Here is a 20,829-nt window from a genome sequence, read left to right as displayed (position 1 = left end):
GGGTTCTACCATCTTGGGGCAGTATGGTGGCTCAATAGTTAGAACTGCTGCCTCACAGCGGCAGGAACCCAGGTTCAGTTCCAGCCTTGGGCAACTGTTTGTGTGGAATTAGAACATTCTCCCTGTGTCTGCGTGGGTGCACTCCTTATACACATCCATGCCCCACAAGGGTGTTTCCTCCTACAATTCAAAGATGTAAAGGTTAGGTGGATTGGCCATGCTAAATTGCTTATAGTTTCCAGAGATGTGCAGGCCAGTATGGATTGTCCATGCTCAATTGCTCATAATAGAGACAAAAAAACTGCAGCTGGAATTCAAAGTAGACAGTCTTGAGACTGGACGAACACAGCAAGCCAGGTGGTGGTGGGGTCTAGTTGGAGTTGGTGGAGGTGTTTCAGGATGATACGTTGGTTCCAGAGACTGGTGGGGTGATAGGTGAGAACAAGGTGGACACTGTCTTGATTGTGTTTTGGGTTCAGGGTTTAGAGCAGTAGAACGGGGAATGGAGGTGGTGTGGTGGAGGGCTGTCTGGATGACAGAGGAGGAGAAGCAGCACATTGTTCGAAATAGGTGGATATCTGGGATGCTTGGGAATGGAATGTCTCGTCGTCCGAGCAGATGGGCGTAAGCGGAGGAATTGGGAAAATGGGATGATGAAGTTCTTGCAGGATACTGGGCCTGAGGAGGTGTAGTTCTGGTAGTTATGGGAGTCTGTGGGTTTGTAGTAACTGTCGTTCTGGAGACTGTTGCCAGAGATGGAAATGGAAAAGTCAAGAAAGGGGAGGGAGGTGTCCAAGTTGGACCAAGTGAATTTGAGGGCGTGGTGGAAGTTGTGGGCAAAGTTGATAAACCAATCCAGTTCAGCCTTGGTTCAGGACACTGCACCAATGCAGTCATCGATATAACAGTGGAAGAGTTGGGGCACAGTGACTGTGTCAGTAATGAAGAGGGACTGTTTGACATAGGCGACAAAGAGACATGTGTGGCTGGAGCCCATCTGGATGCCAATGGCCACCCCCTGGATTTGGAGAAAATGGGAGGAGTTAAAGGAAAAGTTAGAGGGTGAGGACCAGTTCAGCAAGGTGGAGGAGGTTATTGGTGGAGGGGGACCCGAAGGGTCAGTTGGAGATGAAGAAGCTGAGGGCCTGAAGGCCAACCTTGTGGGGTATGGACACGTTATAAGGACTGCACATCCAGAGTGAAGATAAAGCACTCGGGCCATGGAACTGGAAGTTACAGAAGAGATGGAGGGTGTGGTTGGTGTTACGGATGTCGGTGGGAAGTGCCTGACCCGAGGATGGAGTCGAGGTAGGATGAGGTGAGTTCGGTGGGGCAGGAGCATGCAGAGATGATGGGTTGGTTGGGGTAGTTGGGCTTGTGGATTTTGGAGCAGGTAGAACCGGGCAGTACAGGGTTGGGAGACTATGAATTGGAGACTGAGGAGGGGAGATCACCGGAGGCAATGAGGGCACGGACAGTGCGAGTGATTTTGGCCTGATGGGTCGCAGTTTAGTTGTGGGCAAGTGGGAGGTAGGACATGGTGTCAGAGAGTTGTTCATAATGTCCAGGTGTGTGCAGGTTAGGTGGGTTCACCATGGGAAAATGCATGGTGACAGGAAGAAGGTAGGTGGGTGGGTGGGTCTGAGTGAGATGTTGTATGGAGGGTCGATGTGACTCAATAAGCCAAATAGTTTGCTTTCAAACTGTAGGGATTCTATAATTCTATGTCTGAGCACAAAGAGTAAATAACAAAGTGGCAAAACTTTACAGCAGCAAGGTGGTGAGAAGATCCAGAGAAAGCGCACAGAACTAAATGTAAGCAATGCAGAGAAGGAAGGTGGAGAACTGAACACAGTAGAGAGGATATTCAGTTTTTTTCTATTCACTATGCATTTATTTACGATCCCTAATTTCCCTTGAAAAAGTGGTGCTGAGCTGCTGCAGTGAACGACTGAAGTCTATTTGACTTAAGTATATAAACAGTGCTGTTGTTGAGGGACTTCCAGGATTTTGATCCAGTGACACGAAGGAATAATGATATAATTCCCGATGAACTTGCAGTTTAAAGTGTCCTCCTGCATCTTTTGCCCTTGTCCTGTAGAGGTTGTAGGTTTGAAAGCTGCAATTGAAGGAGTCTTGGTTCGCTCGGGCGGTGCATTGCTCTGCATTGGTGGTGAAAGAAGTGCATATAGAAGGTGGTGGATGCCAGTCGAGTGGGTGCTTCCTTCTGAATGGTGTTCTGGTTCTTGGGTGGTGTTTAGCTGTACCCTTTCAGATACGTGGAGAGTATTCCATCGCACTCCTGACTTGTGTTTTGTGGTATGTAGGCACTGGGATGACTGGGTTGCATTGCTCCTGAATTCCCAGCTTTCAGTCTGCTCTTGCAGCTCAACTACATATACAGCTAGTACAGTTCAGGTTCTGGTCATTTACAACCACAGTGTATTAATGTGATTAAAGATCAAAGAGTGATGTGTTCTGGAGAAGACTCAGATCAGACTCAAATTGTTAACTTTGTTTCTGTTTCTGCAAATGCTACCAAACTTGCTGACTTTGTCCAGTATTTTCTGTTTTTGTATCAGGAGTGATGCTTAGGTAATCTCTTGTTGGAGATGTCATTGCCTCGCACTTGTGTGGTGCAAATGTTAATTGTCACTTATCGGGCCAAGCCTTGCTCTTGTCTAGGTCTTGCTGCATGTGAACGTTTTTTTTCTGACTCATTCTTGGGATGTTGAAGTTGCAGGTTTGGCCAGCGTTTATTACCATCCCCAATTGCTGCAGTCCATGTGCTGTAGGCCTGCAATGCCATTAGGGAGGGTGTACCAAGATTTTAAACCATTGATACTTAAGGAACACCAATATACTTCCATGTCAGGATGGTGAGTGGCTTGGAGGGGAATTTGTAAATGGTGGTGTTCTCATGTATCTGCTGCCCTTGTCCTTCTAGATGGAACAAGTCGTGGGTTTGAAAGTTGCTGCCGAAGGATCTTTGGTGAGTTGCAGAATTATTACAGTGTAGGAGGAGGCCATTCAGCCCATCATGCCGACACCAGCTCTATTATCTTGTATACGCAGAAATGGTTAGCTTCAGTTTCTGAGGAATCATGAGTGTTGCTGAACATTATGCAATCATTGGGGAACCTTCCCACTTCTGACCTAATGGTGCATGGCAGGTCATTGATGGCTGGGACTGAGGACACGACAGAATAAATGCAGAGATGTCCTGGAACTGAGATGACTGACCCTCAATCTCGGTAAAAGTGAGGAGTGCAGATGCTGGAGATCAGAGTCTCAGTTAGAGAGGTGCTGGAAAAGCACAGCAGGTCAGGCAGCACCGAGGAGCAGGAAAATCGATGTTTCGGGCAAAAGCCCTTCATCAGGAATGGAAGCAGGGAGCCTCCGAGGTGGAGAGATAAATGGGAAGGGGGTAGGCCTGGGGAGAAGATAGCCAAGAGTACAATAGGTGGATGGAAGTGGGGATGAAGGTGATAGGTCAGTTTCCTTATTTCCTCTGCCCCCACTTTACCCCAGTTCCAACCTTTCAGCTCAGCACCATCCTCATGACCTGTCCTACCTGCCAACTTTCCTTCCCACCTATCCACTCCACCCTCTTTTCTGACCTATCACCTTCATCCATCTGTTTAGTCACCATCTCTGAGAACTCCAAAGGTTTGTGAGGCACGATCTACTCTTCACAAAACCATGTTGACTATCCCTAATCAATTTATTCCTCTCTAGATGAGTATAAATCCTATCTCTTATAACCTTTTACCAACACTTTACCCACAACTGAAGTAAGGCTCACTGGTCTATAATTACCAGGGTTGTCTCTAATCCACTTGAACAAAGGGTTGTCATTTGTCATCCTCCAGTCTTCTGGCACTATTCCTGTAGACAATGACAACATAAAGATCAAGGTCAAATGCTCTGCAGTCCCCCCCCCCCCCCCCAGCTTCCTGGAGAATCCTCGGATAAATCTCATCATCCCAGGGGACTTATCTATTTTCACACTTTCCAGAATTGCTAACACCTCCTCCTTGTGAACTTCATTCCTGTCTAATCCAGTAGCCTGTATCTCAGTATTCTCCTCGACCACATTGTCTTTTTCTAGTGTGAATACTGATGAAAAGTATTTATTTAGCACTTCCCCTATCTCTTCTGACTCCATGCACAACTTCCCACCACTATGCTTGATTGACCCTAATTTTACTCTAGTCATTCTTTTATTCCTGATATACCTATAGAAAGCCTTAGGATTTTTCTTGATCCTATCCGCCAATGACTTTTCATGTCCCTTCTTCTTAGCTTTCTCTTTAGGTCTTTCCTGGTGGAAATCTGAAACAAACTGTTCTGGCAGATCTGTGGAGGGAGATAGAGTTAACATTTCAAGTCTACTGTAACTCTCCTCCAGAACGGGTGGATTATAACTAACTTCAGAGGTTTTCTTCTTTCCCCCTGATGTGAGAAGAAATCTGATACATTTATTATTGTTGTATAATTGTTTGCTGTGAGGTTCTCAAATGATATGGATTTGTGTTACAACTTCACTCATGGTATGCAGAAATTAACATGAATCTTTAATATTGTCAGGATTCAAGAGCTACTAAAATACATGTTAAACACATTGCAAACAAGTTAATCTTTGAGTGCAGTGGTCATTTAACCCTCAAGTTGTATTTATTAAACCTAACTGACAAAATATTTGCATCAAGTCTTCTACTTACTCTTTCCTCCAGTACAGAATTGATAAACTATTTCTCTATTCTGTCCTTGGCTGTTTGCTGGTCAGTCATGTTCCATTGTGAGTAAAATATGAGCGCTTCAAGCCAAAATTTGACACAAGCTCCCTGCACATCTGGCCCAGTGGTTAGCACTGCTGCCTCACAGCGCCTGTAGACCCGGGTTCAATTCCCGAATAAACTATTTCTCTATTCTGTCCTTGGCTGTTTGCTGGTCAGTCATGTTCCATTGTGAGTAAAATATGAGTGCTTCAAGCCAAAATTTGACACAAGCTCCCTGCACATCAAAAGCTGACCTTGCCAGCCCTCAGTCTGTGAATTGCTATTGTTGTACTTTGACTCCGAATAGATTTTTAGAATTTATTCGTGGAATGTTGGTGTTACTGGCTAGGCCAACATTTATTGTCCATTTCTAATTACCCCTTAAACTGAGTTGCTTGTGGGGGCCATTTCAAAGGACAGTTAAGAATTAACCATATTGTTGTGGCTTTGGAGTCCCATGTAGGCCTTTAGGGATTTCATTCCCTAAAGGGCCATGTTATTTGTTGTTTTTTGCAGCAATTGACAACAATTACATAGTCACCATCAAACTGGCTTTTAATTTCACAATTTTTATTTAAAGCAAATTTTATAATCTCCCTTTTGGGATTCAAATCTATAATACCCCAGAGCATGCGTTTGAGTTTCTTGATTACTAATCCAGTCACATTTTGATCCATTCACTGTGCCTCCCTGTCTAGTTACTGATATTTTCATTAAAATCCAGTTCTTGCTGCTGTGCATTGGTTGTCTCGTTAATGAACAGATTTGTAACTGGTCTCCAATGTATATGCAACTTTTGGGAGCAAGCATATGTACTTGACTTTGTGTGCATTGACCATCTCTTGGCAAATCTTTTTTCATATTTCAGCAGATAACTCATCTGGACAGGCTACATCATGTCAAGGGGCAGTCATGCAACTTTGTAAGAGATGTAAAATAATCCTTTTTACCTCTTGTCAGGAATAGTATGACCGTAATGGACCAGTGCTCCTTGTATTGAAAACTGGGAAACACTACCGCACATTTTCATCCAGTCTGAAAAGCAACAGTTCATCATTACTATCTGCTTGTTGCACCTTAGCTAATATTTGAATCCATGTTGATATTGATGCTTTAATTTTTTTTGCACTTTTTTTATTAAACACTTCTGGAAAATAAGATTAATGAACAGTCTGTAGAGTATGAGTAATAAATATGAGTTGGAGTGTTTTGCCTTTTCCTGTATTCTCACAACAGCAAATGGTGGTCTATCATTTATGTCTAATGTTTTTAAGATGCCCATTTTATTGGATGTGGTTTTTGATAACCAAGTGAAATTGTATAAATACAAATCAGTCAAAGTCTGTCCAGATCACTCCGAGGAAACCCATGCAGATGCAGGAAGAATGTACACATTCTACACAGGGAGTCTCCCAAGGCTAGAATCAAACTCAGGCCCCTTGTGTTCTGAGGCTGCAGTGTTAACCACTGTGCCACCATACCACCCAGGTTATTAGGCAGGTTAGGTAGTATAGCCAATGACAAAAATCCCAAAAATACATTTTACAAATTTTCTTTGCGTATCTTTGTTCTTGTGGTGTTGCTCCATGTAACATGTTCAAAGCCAAACTGAATTTTCCTGGAACAAAAACAGAAGTTGCTGGGGAAACTGAATAGGTCTGGCAGCACCTGTGGAGACAAGGCAGAGTTGAAGAAGAGCCACTGGATCCAAAATGTTAACTCTGTTTTCTTGTCACAGATGCTACCAGACTCCTGAGTTTCTCCAATATTTCCTGTTTTTATTTCATATGTTGAGCATCTGCAGTTATTCACTTTTTAAAAAAAATTCTCCCAGATTTTGTTCATGAATACTTAATGGAATTGATGTTATCAATCAGCAGAATCTTCCTAAATTTAAAAGATTTTTTTAACCACTTCATATCTTGTTAAACCAAGGAGACTGATGCAAAGACAAATTTGAAGATTACCTCGTTAATAAAGATTTGATAAGTGGTTTAACTTACAAGAACAAGTAAGCAATTTGTGAACTTCGTGACTTGCTTAGGCTAGAATCAGTACCTTAGAACATGGGGATGACCACCATTATTGTTGGGGCCAATTAATATAACTTTCTGTGCTTCTCATGGTTGCATATCAATGAAGTAGTTTTCTTCGATTACATTTTACTTTTGAGGCACTTCCAACCTCACTGAAGTGTGTTATGCACTGTGGCCAAAAGCAGTACCTATGGTTTGAGAGTTAGCAGAGCTTGGCTTGGGGGTTAGCACTGCTGCTTCACAGCGCCAGGGACCCGGGTTCAATTCTAGCCTCAGACAACTCTGCGTGGAGTTTGCATATTCTCCCTGTGTCTGTGTGGGTTTCCTCCGGGTGTTCCGGTTTCCTCCCATAATCCAAAGTTATGCGAGTTAGGTAAATTGGCTCATGGTGTTCAGGGATGTGTAGGTTAGATGCATTAGTCTGGGGTAAATGCAGAGTAATAGGCTTGGGGAATGGGTGTGGGTGGGTTACTCTTCGGACGGTCAGTGTGGACTTGTTGGGCTGAAGGGCCGGTTTCCACACTGATGGGAATCTATGATTCTTTATATCAAAACTGAGTCATTTGGTTGCATTTTTTCCTCCTATTGGAATTCTTTTGCTTAATTTCATGGATCTATTGACACTAACATACCTTTCATATCTCTCATATAGAAACAAATAAAATAGAAGCCAAGAGTAAGCCATTTGGCCTTTTGAGCCTCTTCCGTCATCATAGAACTCATTACCTTATTCCTGCTTTCTTCTCATATTGTTTGGCCCCTAGAGCCAGAAGAACTATTTGTAACTTCTTGAAAATATTTAATGTTTTGGCCTCAACCACTTCCTGTGACACAGATTTCCAAACCCTCGCCAATCTCTGGATGAAGAAATTTCTCCTCTTCTCAGACCTAAATGGTCTACCCAGTATCATTAAGCCTTAACCTTCATCCTGGACTCCCTGGTCATTAGGAGCATCATCCCTGCATTCCAGTTAGTATTTTATAGGTTTCTGGGAGATCCCTCCTCTTCTAAACTCTTGCTATATAATCTTAACAATCCAGTCTGTCGACAGAAGTCAGTCTTGCCATTTTCAGGAATCAGTCTGGCATGCCTTAGTTGTATTCCCTCCATAGCCAGAGCATCCTTCCTCAAAATTGCACGCAATTCCCCAGGTGTAGTGTCTGCAAGTCCATGTACATTTTAGCAAGACGTGCCTGCTCCTGTATTCCTATCCTCTCGCTGTGAAGGCCAACATACCATTTACCTTCCTCATGTGCTGCACCTATGTGCTTGCTTTGAACGACTGGTATACAAGGACAGCCAGATCTCGTTGCACCACCCCCTTTTCCAATCTGTTGCCATTCAGACAATAATCTGCCTTACTGTTCTTGCTGCCTAAATTATACATTTATTCACATTTTAAATTATCTACCAGGCATTTACTTGCTCACACAACTTGTCCAAATAACATTGAAGCATGTCTGCCTCCTCACAGCTCAGCTTCCCACAGAGCATTGTGATGTCTGCAATCTTAGAGATATTGCACAACGTCCCTTTATCTAAACCGCAAATATATATTGTAAATAGCTGGGGACCAAGTACTGATCGCTCTAGTACCCCACTGGTCACTGGCTGCCACTCAAATGAACTATTCATTCCTACTGTTTATTTCCTGTCTGCCGATTAGTTCGCTATCCATGTCAATATATTATCCCCAGTCCCATGCAATTTAATTTTGGACACTAATCTCTTATGTAGGACCTCATTGAAAGTCAAGAAAATCACATCTACTGGTTTTCCCTCATCAACTCTACGAGATAATTCGAAAAAATTCTATTTGATTTGTAAAAGATGATTGATTTATGAAATTAAAATGTTGACTCTGTTTAATCCTGTCGCTGATTTCCAAGTGAGCCAAAATATTGTTGTCTAACAGAATACCACAGCCTGTTGCCACCAGTGTGCACCCTGACAAAGATCACATTAGTCTAGCTCTCTGTCCCCATCAGTTTCCCCAGTCAGTCAACTGAAAGCTTTTAGTTTGCTTTGACTGACACCCAGTTTGCTGCAGCACAAAGCGGGTGTCAAGCCTGTGATCTTTCTAACTAGAAATGCTCAGGTTCAGACTTGGTGCACATTTGCTATGTTTATTTAAGGAGCTTCTGATTTAAGGATTGAAACTAAGTTCCACCAGGAGTTGGGTTTTGATCCCATGTCTCTCCCATTAATCTGGACCTCTGGGTTATGAGTGATGATAGAATAATGATACCAGTTCCTCCCAATGAGCGACATCAGACAAGTAGTTTAGAGGCAGTGGAGAATGGAAGAATCTGCTAAGAGACTTCTGTTGCATGACAGCATTTGAAGATGAATGTAAGTGAGAAGTGGTAACGTGAGAAGAATTGATCTTTGAGGTAGCAGGAAAAAATGTATTTTGGATGATTCTGTGACTATAATAAATTAAGTAATAATTGAACCGGTGGGTGCAGTTCCATCCAACTGCTTGATGTTAGAAAACAATGGTGCAATGAACTGTGTCAAAAGTTGCAGTCAGTTTGATAAGGATGAGGAGGGAAAGTTCACTGATGTTGGTTACATAGTATGCTGCCTGTGACTTCGATACAGTATGGTCCTAAAATGGTCCTATGGCAGTGGTAGCAACTTAATTGGAGAGATTCAAACATGAACTTCCATGAAGGATTGATCTGGATGTAGGAGATCTCAGTGTGTTCCGAGACTTGAAAAGAAAAGGATGTTGGAGATCAGGGAGTGACTTGCCAGGGATGTGGAGTCAAGCATCTGGTTTTTTGAGGGTCTTGGTTATAATGACTGGTTTGAATGAGTGAGATAGTACCTGAGGAAAAGTATAAGTAACATTCTCAGCCTATGAGCCAAGAAGACAAATTGGGTAGTAATTTCATGGGAATCGTGTTGAGGGAGCAAAGGTAGATCACGTGGGCAAGGCAAGTTGTAGAATGCATGATGTTACATGGGAGTGAAACTCGAAAATGATGCAAATTCAAGACTAGTGTAAGAGTAACTTGCATGAATGTTTGGTCTGTGTTCTCAGGTAAGTGAAAGAATTCACTGACATAATGAGCTTCATAAGGCTTAGAAGTAGAAGTAGGCCTTTCATTCATCAACTATGTTTAAAGAAAATATATGTAGATAGTATACTGTTAACAAGTTATTGGTTTGTCTCCAGTCTGTAGGAGCTGCCTTGTGAAGTATTTAGAAGAGAACAACACATGTCCTACCTGCAGGATTGTCATTCATCAGAGTCACCCATTGCAGTACATCGGGTAAGTATTAAACACTTGGTTGGAGCTGTACTTCAGTACCAAACAGGTCAACCAAAGTGCAAACAATCTGTAATCTTGTTTTCACATCTTACTGCCGCAGCTTTTTTGATCATTTGTTGTGCACAAAATATGTGAGCTGACTTTGTAAATATTACATTGCTGTTTATATATAAATCTGTAATTTTAAAAAATTAACATGTTGAGAAGAAAGATAAATCAATTAAAGCCAGCTTTGAGAAAATCAGCTATGAGAACACTCTGAATACTTCAGTCTCTTGCCTGTGTTATTAGTGAAAATTGAAGTGCCTGTAAAGTGGAACAGCAGTAACAAAGGTGCTCTTTCCTCCTTCAAGGACATTTAAAATAAGACAGAAGAAATTTCAGTGTCAATACATGCTTATGAAACATTGGTTTTTGCTATTGAAAGTTTGAAACAGAATAAAATTGCATGCAATAAGTACTGTTAATTGACACTCATTTTGATAGAAAAGCCGAGGCACATAACGTTAATTACTAAATGCGTTGCATTTTGTTGTTAACTTGAATTTAATTCTCCTTGTGAGATTCTGCAGTTTCATTTCTGCACATTCACTCTCACTTGTAAATGTACTCATGGGATGTGGTCATTGCTGGCTAGACCTCCATTTGTAGCCCATCTCTAGTTGCCCTTGAGAAGATGATAGTACGCTGCCTTCTTGAACTGATGCAGTCTTGTGCTGCAGGAAAACCTACAAAGCCATTAAGGAGAGACTGCCAGAAATTTGACCTGACATTGCTAAAAGAATTACAATATATCCAAGTCAGGACAGAGAGTGGCTTGGAGGGGAGCTTGCTTGCGGTGGTGTTCCCATGTATCTGCTGCCCTTGTCCTTCTAGATGGAAATGCTCATGGGTATGGATGATGTTGTCTAAGGATGTTTGGTGAATTTCTGCAGTGCATATTGTAGATAATACATACTGCTGCTACTGAGTGTTAGTGGTGGAGGGAGTGGATGCTTCTGGGTTTGGTGCCAGTCAAGTGGGCTGTTTTGCCCTGGATGGTGTCAAGCATTCTGAGTTTTGTTGGATCTGCACCCATTTGGGCACGTGGGGAGCATTCCATCGCACTTCTAACTTGTGACTTGTAGATGATGGATAGGCTTTGAGGAGTTATATGGTCGAGAGTGTGGTGCTGGAAAAGCACAGCAGGTCAGGCAGCATCAGAGGAGCAGGAGAGTCGACATTTTAGGCAAAGGCCCTTCATCAGGACTTTCAGACTGGAACACTGACTCTCCTGCTTCTCAGCTGCTGCCTGACCTGCTGGGCTTTTCCAGCACCACAGTTTCAAGTCTAATCTCCAGCATCTATAGTATTCACTTTCGCCTAGGAGTTATGTGGTGTCCAGTTAAGTTTCTGGTCAATGGTGATCCCCACAATATTGGTAGTGGGGATTACCGTGACAGTAGTACCATTGAATACCAAGGATTGTCTCTTATTGGAGATGGTCATTGCCTGGCATTTCTGAGGCACAAATGTTCCTTGCTACTTTTCAGCCAAAGCCTGGATATTGTCCCAGTTCTATTGCATTTGAGCATGGACTGCTTCAGTATCGGAGGAGTCATGAATAGTGCAATCATTGAGTCCCTACAGTGTGGAAGCAGGCTACTTGGCCTATTGAAAATGCATATACCTTCCGAACAACATCCCACCCAGACCCAACGCCTTAATCTATCCCTGTAGCCCTGCATCTCCCGTGGCTAATCCATCTAGCCTGCCCACCCAGGGACACAGTGGGGCAATTTAGCATGGCCATTCCACCTAACCTACACATATTTGGATTGTGAGGGGAAACTGGAGCACCTGGACAAAACGGACTGGGAGTATGTGCAAACTGCACACAGACAGTTGCCTGAGGGTGGAGTCAAACCTGGTTCCCTGGCGCTGTGAGGTACTTCTAACCTTGAGATGGAGAGAAGGCCATTGAAGTAGCTGAAGATGGTTGGGCCTAGGGCACTTTACTGAGGAATGCCTGCAGAGCTACGATGACTGACCTCCAACAACCACAACCATCTTGCTATGTGGCAGGTATAACACCAACCAATGGAGAGTTTTATCCCAATTCCCATTGATTTCAGTTTTGCTAGGGCTCCTTGTTGCCACACTCTGTCAAATGCGGTCTTGATGTCCAGGCTATCACACTCAACTCGGCTCCATGTTTGAAGCGAGGCGAAAGTGAGGTCAGGAGCAGAATAGCTCTGACAGACTCCAAAGTGCGTGTCATTGAATAGGTTGTTGCTAAGCAGGTGCTGCTTGTTGATCACACCTTCCATTACTGATGATTGAGACTAGACTGCTGGAGGTGTAATTAGCCAGTAGCATTTGTCCTGCCTTTTCTGTACAAAATACTTGGGCAGTTTTCAGGTAGATGTCAGTGTTGTAGCTGTACTACAAAAATTTGGCTCAGGGTGTGGCATGATTTGGAGCACAAGTCTTCAGTACTGTTGCTAGAATGTGTCAGGGCCCAGAAAGTTGCTAACGTCATATCAGACCTTACGGCTGCTCTTTCAATAGAGAGAAACAGCTGCTGGTGGTTTAAGCTGAGGGTCCTCTGGCCTCAGGCAAGGGGAGAGTTTGAGAAGAAGAGTCCTACATGATATCTCAGCTAGTGTGAGGATTGAACCCACACTATTGGCATCACTCTGCATTACAAACAAGGTATCCAGCCAACTTAACTAACTGGCTGCGTAGTGCTCATAGCGTTTTCAGACTCGAGGGCTTCAACAGTTTCTTGATATTACATGGAGTGAATCAAATTGGCTGAAGACTGGTATCTGCGATTCTGGGGACCATGGCAGGGGCCGAGGTGGGTCACGTATTCTGCACTTTTGACTCAAGATTGTAATGAAAGTTTTAGCCTTAACTTTTGCAAGGATAGAACATAGAACAGTACAACACAGAACAGGCCCTTCAGCCCACGATGTTGTGCCGACCACTGATCCTCATGTATGCACCCTCAAATTTCTGTGACCATATGCATGTCCAGCAGTCTCTTAAGTGTCCCCAATGACCTTGCTTCCACAACTGCTGCTGGCAACGCATTCCATGCTCTCTCAACTCTCTGTGTAAAGAACCCGCCTCTGACATCCCCTCTATACTTTCCTCCAACCAGCTTAAAACTATGACCCCTCGTGTTAGTCATTTCTGCCCTGGGAAATAGTCTCTGGCTATCGACTCTCTCTATGCCTCTCATTATCTTGTATACCTCAATTCGGTCCCCTCTCCTCCTCCTCTTCTCCAATGAAAAAAGTCCGAGCTCAGTCAACCTCTCTTCATAAGATAAGCCCTCCATTCCAGACAGCATCCTGGTAAACCTCCTCTGAACCCTCTCCAAACCATCCACATCTTTTCTATAATAGGGCGACCAGAACTGGACGCAGTATTCCAAGTGCGGTCTAACCAAAGTTTTATAGAGCTGTAACAAGATCTCACGACTCTTAAACTCAATCCCCCTGTTAATGAAAGCCAAAACACCATATGCTTTCTTAACAACCCTGTCCACTTGGGTGGCCATTTTAAGGGATCTATGTACCTGCACCCCAAGATCCCTCTGTTCCTCCACACTGCCAAGAATCCTATCCTTAATCCTGAACTCAGCTTTCAAATTCAACCTTCGATATGCTGGACTTTTCCATCATTGAGGGTGGGGATATTTGTTACACCTCCTCATCCAGTGACTTGTTTAATTGTCCACCAGCATTCATGACTGGGTGTGACAGGACTGCAGAGCTTAGATCTAATCTGTTGGTTGTGGGATAGCTTAGCTCTATTACTTGCTGCTTATAATGTTAACATTGCAGATGGTCCTGTTTTGGTAGCCTCATCAGACTGACTCCTTTTTAGGTATGTCTCACACTGTCGCTGGCATGCCGTCCTGAACTCTTCACTGTACCAGGGTTGATCCCTTGGCTTGATGGTAATGGTCGAGTGGGGGATATACAGAACAATCTCAATTATCCGAACGAGACAGGCAGAGAGTATTTTGTTCAGATAACTGTTAATGTTTTTACGGGACCTTGAGATCCTGTTCAGATAATCCAGAATTCAAATAATTCATGTTCGGATAACCGAGGTTGTTCTGTACTGCATTTCGAGGTTGTTCTTTATTGGGCAGATTGTGCTGGAGTACAGTTTTGCTGCTATAGATGTCTCACAGCGCCAATGGATAACTAGTCTTGAGTTACTGGATCTGTTTGAAGTCTGTCCCATTTCGGAGACAATAATGATAGTGCCACATAACATGATGGAGGTTATTCTCTATGTGAAGATGGGACTTCATCTCCACAAGGACTGTGCAGTGATCACTCTTACTGATACTATCATGGAAGAATGCATCTGTTGCAGACAGATTGCTCAGATTGGATAGGATATGTTTTTGCCTCTTGTTCATTCCCTCACCACCTGCTGAGACTAGCAGCTATAGAACATAGAACATTACAGCGCAGTACAGGCCCTTTAGCCCTCAATGTTGCACCAACCTTTGGAACCAATCTGAAGCCCATCTATTATACAGTATTCCACTTTCATTCACATGTTCATCCAATGACCATTTAAACGCCCTTAAATTTGGTGAGTTTACTACTGTTGCAGACAGTGTGTTCCACGTCCCTACTACTCTGAGTAATGAAACTATCTCTGACATCTGTCTTATATCTGTCACCCCTCAATTTAAAGCTGTGTCCCCTCATGCAAGCCAGCACCATCCAAGGAAAAAGGCTCTCACTGTCCACCCTAGCTAACCCTCTGATTATCTTATATGTCTGAATTAGGTTATCTCTCAGCCTCCTCCTCTCTAACGAAACAGCCTCAAATCCCTCAGCCTTTCCTCATAAGACCTTCCTACCATACCAGGAAACATCCTAGTAAATCTTCAGTGCACCCTTTCCAAAGCTTCCACATCTTTCCAATAATGTGATGACCAGAACTCCAAGTGCGACCGCACCAGAGTTTTGTACAGCTGCAGCATGACCTTGTGGCTCTGAAACTCAATCCCTCTACCAATAAACACTGTATGCCTTTTTAACAACCTGATCAACCTGGGTGGTAACTTTCAGGGATCTATGTACATAGACACAGAGATCTCTCTGTTCATCTACACTGCCAAGAATCTTAACTGTTAGCCCAGCACTCTTTTTTTTCCTGTTGCTCCTTCCAAAGTGATTCACGTCACACTTTTCCACATTAAACTCCGTTTGCCACCTCTCAGCCCAACTCTGCAGCTTATCTTTGTCCTTCTGTAACCTGCAACATCCTTCAGCACTATTCACAACTCCACCAACCTTAGTGTCATCCACAATTTACTAACTAATTGTTCCACGCCACCTTCCAGGTCAATTATAAAAATGACAAATGGTAGTAGTCCCAAAACAGGTCCTTGCAATACATCGCTAGTAACTGAATTCCAGGATGAACATTTCCCGTCAACCACCACCCTCTGGCTTCTTTCAGCAAGCCAATTTTTGATTCAAACCGCTAAATCACCCTCAATCCCATGCCTCCGTATTTTGTGCAATAGCCAATATGGGGGACCTTAACAAACACCTTGCTTAAATCCATATAGGCCACATCAACTGCTTTACCTTCCACCTGTTTGGTCACCATCTCAAAGAACTCAATAAGGTTTGTGAGACACGACCAATCCTTCTCAAAACCATGTTGACTCGCCCGAAACAACTTATTCCTTTCTAAATGATTGTAAATCCTATCTCTTATAACCTTTTCCAACACTTTACCCAGAACCGAAGGAAGGCTCACTGGTCTATAATTGCCAGGGTTGTCTCTATTCCCCTTCTTGAACAAGGGGACAACCTTTGCTATCCTCCAGTCTTCTGGCACTATTCCTATAGACAATGATGACATAAAGATCAAAGCCAAAGGCTCGCCAATTTCTTCCCTGCCGTCCCAGAGAATCCTAGGATAAATCCCATCTGGCCTGGGGACTTACATATTTTCACAGTTTCCAGAATTGCTAACACCTCCTCCTTGCAAACGTCAATCCCGTCTCATCTAGTAACCTGTATCTCAGTATTCTCCTCGACAACATTGTCTTTTCCGGTGTGAATACTAACGAAAAGTGTTCATTTCTTCCTCCCCATCTCCTCGGACTCCACGCACAACTTCCCACTACTATCATTGATTGGCCCTAATCTTTCTCGAGTCATCCTTCTTTTCCTAATATACCTATCAAAAGCTTCAGGGTTTTCCTTGATCCTACCTGCCAATGACTTCTCATGTCCCCTCCTAGCTCTTCTAAGTTCTCTTTTTAGGTCTTTCATGGCTGACTTCTAACTTTCAAGCGCCCTAACTGAGCCTTTACGTCTCATCCTAACATAATCCTCCTTCTTTCTCTTGACAAGAGATTCAACTTCCTTAGTAAACCACAGCTCCCTCGCTCAACTACTTTCTCCCTGGCTGACAGGTACATACTGATCAAGGACATGCAGTAGTTGTTCCTTGAATAAGCTCCATCTTTCAATTGTTCCTATCCCCAGCAGTTTCCTTCCCCATTCCTATGCATCCTAAATTTTGCCTAATCACATTATAATTGACGATCCCTCAGCAACAACTTTTGCCCTGCATTATATAGTTATCCCTTTCCATTGCTAAAGTAAACATAACCGAATTGCGGTCACTATCACCAAAGTGCTCACCTAACTCAAAATCTAACATCTGGCCAGGTTCATTACCCATTACCAAATCCAGTGTGACCTTGCTTAATATTGGTACCCGTGTGGTTCAGGTGTAGACCATCCTGTTTGTAGAGGTCCCACCTATCCCAGAATGAGTCTCATTATCCATGTATCTGAAGCCCTCCCTTTTCCATCATCTCTGTAGCCACAGGTTCAAGTTCTCTCTAGATTAGATTAGATTAGATTACTTACAGTGTGGAAACAGGCCCTTCGGCCCAACAAGTCCACACCGACCTGCCGAAGCGCACATATCCCAGACCCATTCCCCTCTGCACCTAACACTACGGGCAATTTAGCATGGCCAATTCACCTAACCTGCACGTTTTTGGACTGTGGGAGGAAACCGGAGCACCTGGAGGAAACCCACGCAGACACTGGGAGAATGTGCAAACTCCACACAGTCAGTCACCAGAGGTGGGAATTGAACCTGGGTCTCTGGCGCTGTGAGGCAGCAGTGCTAACCATTGCGCCACTGTGCCACCGTGCCGCTCTCTCTCTCCCTATTCCTCAACTTGCTTGCATGCAGCATGGGCAACAAATCAGAGATGATAACTCTGTTTCTTCTAGCACTAAGCTTTCACCCTAGCTCCCTGAATTTCTGCCTTACATCACCATCAGTTTTCCTACTTATGTCGTTAGTGCCTATGTGGACCATGACTTGGGCTGCTCCCCCTTCCCCTCCCCCTCAGGTATCCCGAAAACATGATCCGAGACATCACTAACCCTTGTACTTGGGAGGCAACACACCAACCGTGAGTCTCTCTCGTTCCCACAGAACCTCCTATCTGTCCCCCTAACTATGGAGTCCCCCCTTCGCTTTTGAGCAACAGGACAGACTCTGTGCCAGAAACCTGTACCCTATGGCTTACTCCTGTTAAGTTGTCCCCCCCAACAATATCCAAAACGGTATACTTGTTATTGAGGGGAATGGCCACAGGGGTTCCCTGCACTGTCTGCCAGTTTCCTTTTTGTCCCCTGACTGTAACCCATCTACCTCTTTCTTGCACCTGAGGTGAACTACCTCCCTGTAACTCCTCTCAATAACCCCCTCTGCCTTCCTAATGATCCAAAGTTCATCTGATTCCCTAACGTGGTTTTCGAGGAGTTGGAGTTGGGTGCACTTCCCGCAGATGAAGTCAACAGAGACACTAGTGGTGACCCTTACCTCCCACGTTCAGCAGGAGGAACACTGAACTGCCCTAGCCACCGTCCCCAGTGTTGTAAATTCCCACAGAGACTGTGGAAAAATAAAGAGAGAAAAAACATTGAGGGCAATCTCAGAACAGGTGTCCTTTAGGATCCAGCCAGCTCCATCAACATTGTACTTCTGCTAAGCCATTCTTGGTGATGAACAGTAAAATCCCTACCAAGAATATATTCTGTGCCTATGCACCTTAGTGCTTCCCCTAAGCGTTATTCAAGATGCAAGAGTGCTGATTCATCAGCTGAGGGAGGGCAGTATGTGTAAACAGCAGGAGGTTTCCTTACCCTCGTTTGGCCTGATGCCATGTGACTTCATAGAATTAATGTTGGCGACCCTTAAATCAATGGTAAACCACTGTGCTGCCACCTCTATTAAGTCTGTCCTGCTGGTGGGACAGGACATATCCAGGGATGATGATGGTGGTCTGTTGAAAATGTACTTGCTCATGGAATCATACCATTCAGACAACGTAAGGCTGTTGCTTGACTAGTCTGAGAATACTTCGATTCCCTACAGTGTGGAAGCAGATCCTTCAGCCCAACAAGTCCACACCGACCCTCGAAAGAGCAACCCACCCAGACCATTCTGCCACTACTCTACATTTACCCTTGACTAATGCACCTATCCTACACATCCCTGAACACTATGGGCAATTTAGCATGGTCACTTTACCTAACCTGCACATCTTTGGATTGTGGAAACCAGAACACCCAGAGGAAACCCACGCAGACAAGGGGAGAATGTACAAACTCCACACACACAGTCACCCGAGGCTGGCATCAAACCCGGGTCCCTGGAGCTGTGAGGCACAAGCACTAAGCACTGAGCTACCGTGTTGCCTGGTCTAAGATAGCCCTCCCAATTTTGATACCAACCTCCCAATGTTAGTGAGGAGGACTTTGCAGGGTTGACAGGGGTGCTTTTGCCATTGTCATTTCCAGTACCTGGGTGGATGCCATTTTTTAGTTGAGATTTCAGAAGCTATTGATACAACTGAATGGTTTCCAAGGCCATTTCAGAGGGCAGTTGAGAGTCAACCACATTGCTTTAATGATGTGGCTTTTACTGAGTGGTTCCATTGATATCCCCATTGTCTGTACCATGGATCGCAATGAGGAATTACAACCCAAAATGATGCAATCAATTTAGGGGTTCTGAAACTGCAGATGTAGACACAAATAACAAGTGTAATCTGTGGAAACTAATGTGATTTTTCACAAACCCATGTTTTAAAAAAGGGCTTCGCTTAAGTAACTAGAGTTGATCTGGAGAGTATGAACTCAGGAAAATGTTACCTACCTTTCCTCCCATCAAGTTGAAACCAGAAGTACCGACAGGTGACATCGATGTTTGTTAGGGCCAGGACTGTGACAGGAACACTAAACTGAGCTAACAGTTGAATGTATTTCTATAGGATTCTGGATCAGTGGTGCTGGAAGAGCACAGCAATTCAGGCAGCATCCGAGGACAGGCAAAATCGACGTTTCGGGCAAAAGCCCTTCATCAGGAATAAAGGGCTATTCCTGATGAAGGGCTTTTGCCCGAAACGTCGATTTTGTCTGTCCTCGGATGCTGCCTGAATTGCTGTGCTCTTCCAGCACCACTGATCCAGAATCTGGTTTCCAGCAACTGCAGTCATTATTTTTACCTCGTATTTCTATAGGAGTTGTGCGTTTGCATCATATTGCTTTTTGGATGAGATATTAAACTGAGGCCAAGTCTGTCCATTCAAGAGAATGTAAAAGATTTCAGAATCCTATTGGCTGATGAGGTTGGGAAGTCTAATGAACTGGTAATCAGTTATTCAAACCAGACTCATTAGCATAGATTAACTTATTAGTTAACTAATTGTTATTAGGATGCTGTCCTTTGTTACACATAAGAGTTATTTCATAGAAATAAGAACATTACAGCCTTCAACCCTTGATGTTGCACCGATCTGTGAAATCAATCTGAAGCCCATCTAACCTTCACTATTCTACTATCATCCATCTGTTTATCCAATGACAATTTGAATGCCCTTAAAATTGGTGAGTCTATTACTGTTGCAGACAGGGCTTTCTATGCCTTTACTACTCTGAGTAAAGAACCTACCTCTGATATCTGATCTGTATCTATCTTCAACCCCTTAGTGGTTGAAGTTACAGTGGGGATAACTTTGGGAATAGTGATCACAATTCCATAAGCTTTAGAATACTCACGGGCAAAGACGAGAGTGGTCCTAAAGGAAGAGTACGAAATTGGGGGAAGGCAAACTGTACCAAAATTTGGCAAGAGCTAGGGAATGTAGGTTGGGAGCAGCTGTTTGAAGGGAAATCCACATTCAATATGTGGAAGGCTTTTAAAGAGAAGTTGATGAGAGTTCAGGAGAGATACGTTCCTGTGAAAATGAGGGATAAAAATGGCAAGATGAGGGAACCATGAATGACAGGTGAAATTATGAGATTAGCTAAGAGGAAAAAGGATCCGTACATAAGGTCTAGGCTACTGAGTAGAGACAAGGCTTTGGAAGAATATTGAGAATGTAGGACCAATCTGAAACAAGGAAATAGGAGGGCTAAAAGGGGTCATGAGATATCCTTAGCGAGCAAGGTTAATGAAAACCCCAAAGCCTTTTATTCACATACATAAGGATCAAGAGGGTAACTAGGGAAAGGGTTGGCCCATTCAAAGACAATTAAGGAAAGATATGTATGGAGTCAGAGAAATTGAGATTTTTCATGAGTACTTTGCATTGGTATTCACCGAGGAGAGGGACATGCTGGGTGTTGAGGTTATGGAGAGATCTTTGATTACTCTAG

At 43.7% G+C, this 20,829-nt stretch overlaps 1 protein-coding gene across 1 annotated transcript in view; it reads left to right on the top strand.

Moving 5' to 3' along the window:
• LOC122539561 (polycomb group RING finger protein 3) overlaps positions 1 to 20,829 on the top strand; it is a 167,138-nt gene that overhangs the window by 69,293 nt on the left and 77,016 nt on the right. The window contains exon 4 of the mRNA XM_043674543.1: positions 10,003 to 10,099. Within this exon, the coding sequence (XP_043530478.1) occupies positions 10,003 to 10,099 (97 nt within the window). The remainder of the gene's footprint in view (positions 1 to 10,002; positions 10,100 to 20,829) is intronic.

The sequence above is a fragment of the Chiloscyllium plagiosum genome, chromosome 32 (genome assembly GCF_004010195.1).
Source record: "Chiloscyllium plagiosum isolate BGI_BamShark_2017 chromosome 32, ASM401019v2, whole genome shotgun sequence".
Taxonomy (NCBI): domain Eukaryota; kingdom Metazoa; phylum Chordata; class Chondrichthyes; order Orectolobiformes; family Hemiscylliidae; genus Chiloscyllium; species Chiloscyllium plagiosum.
Note: the sequence above shows the minus strand (reverse complement) of the source record. Positions and strands in the feature narration are given on the sequence as shown.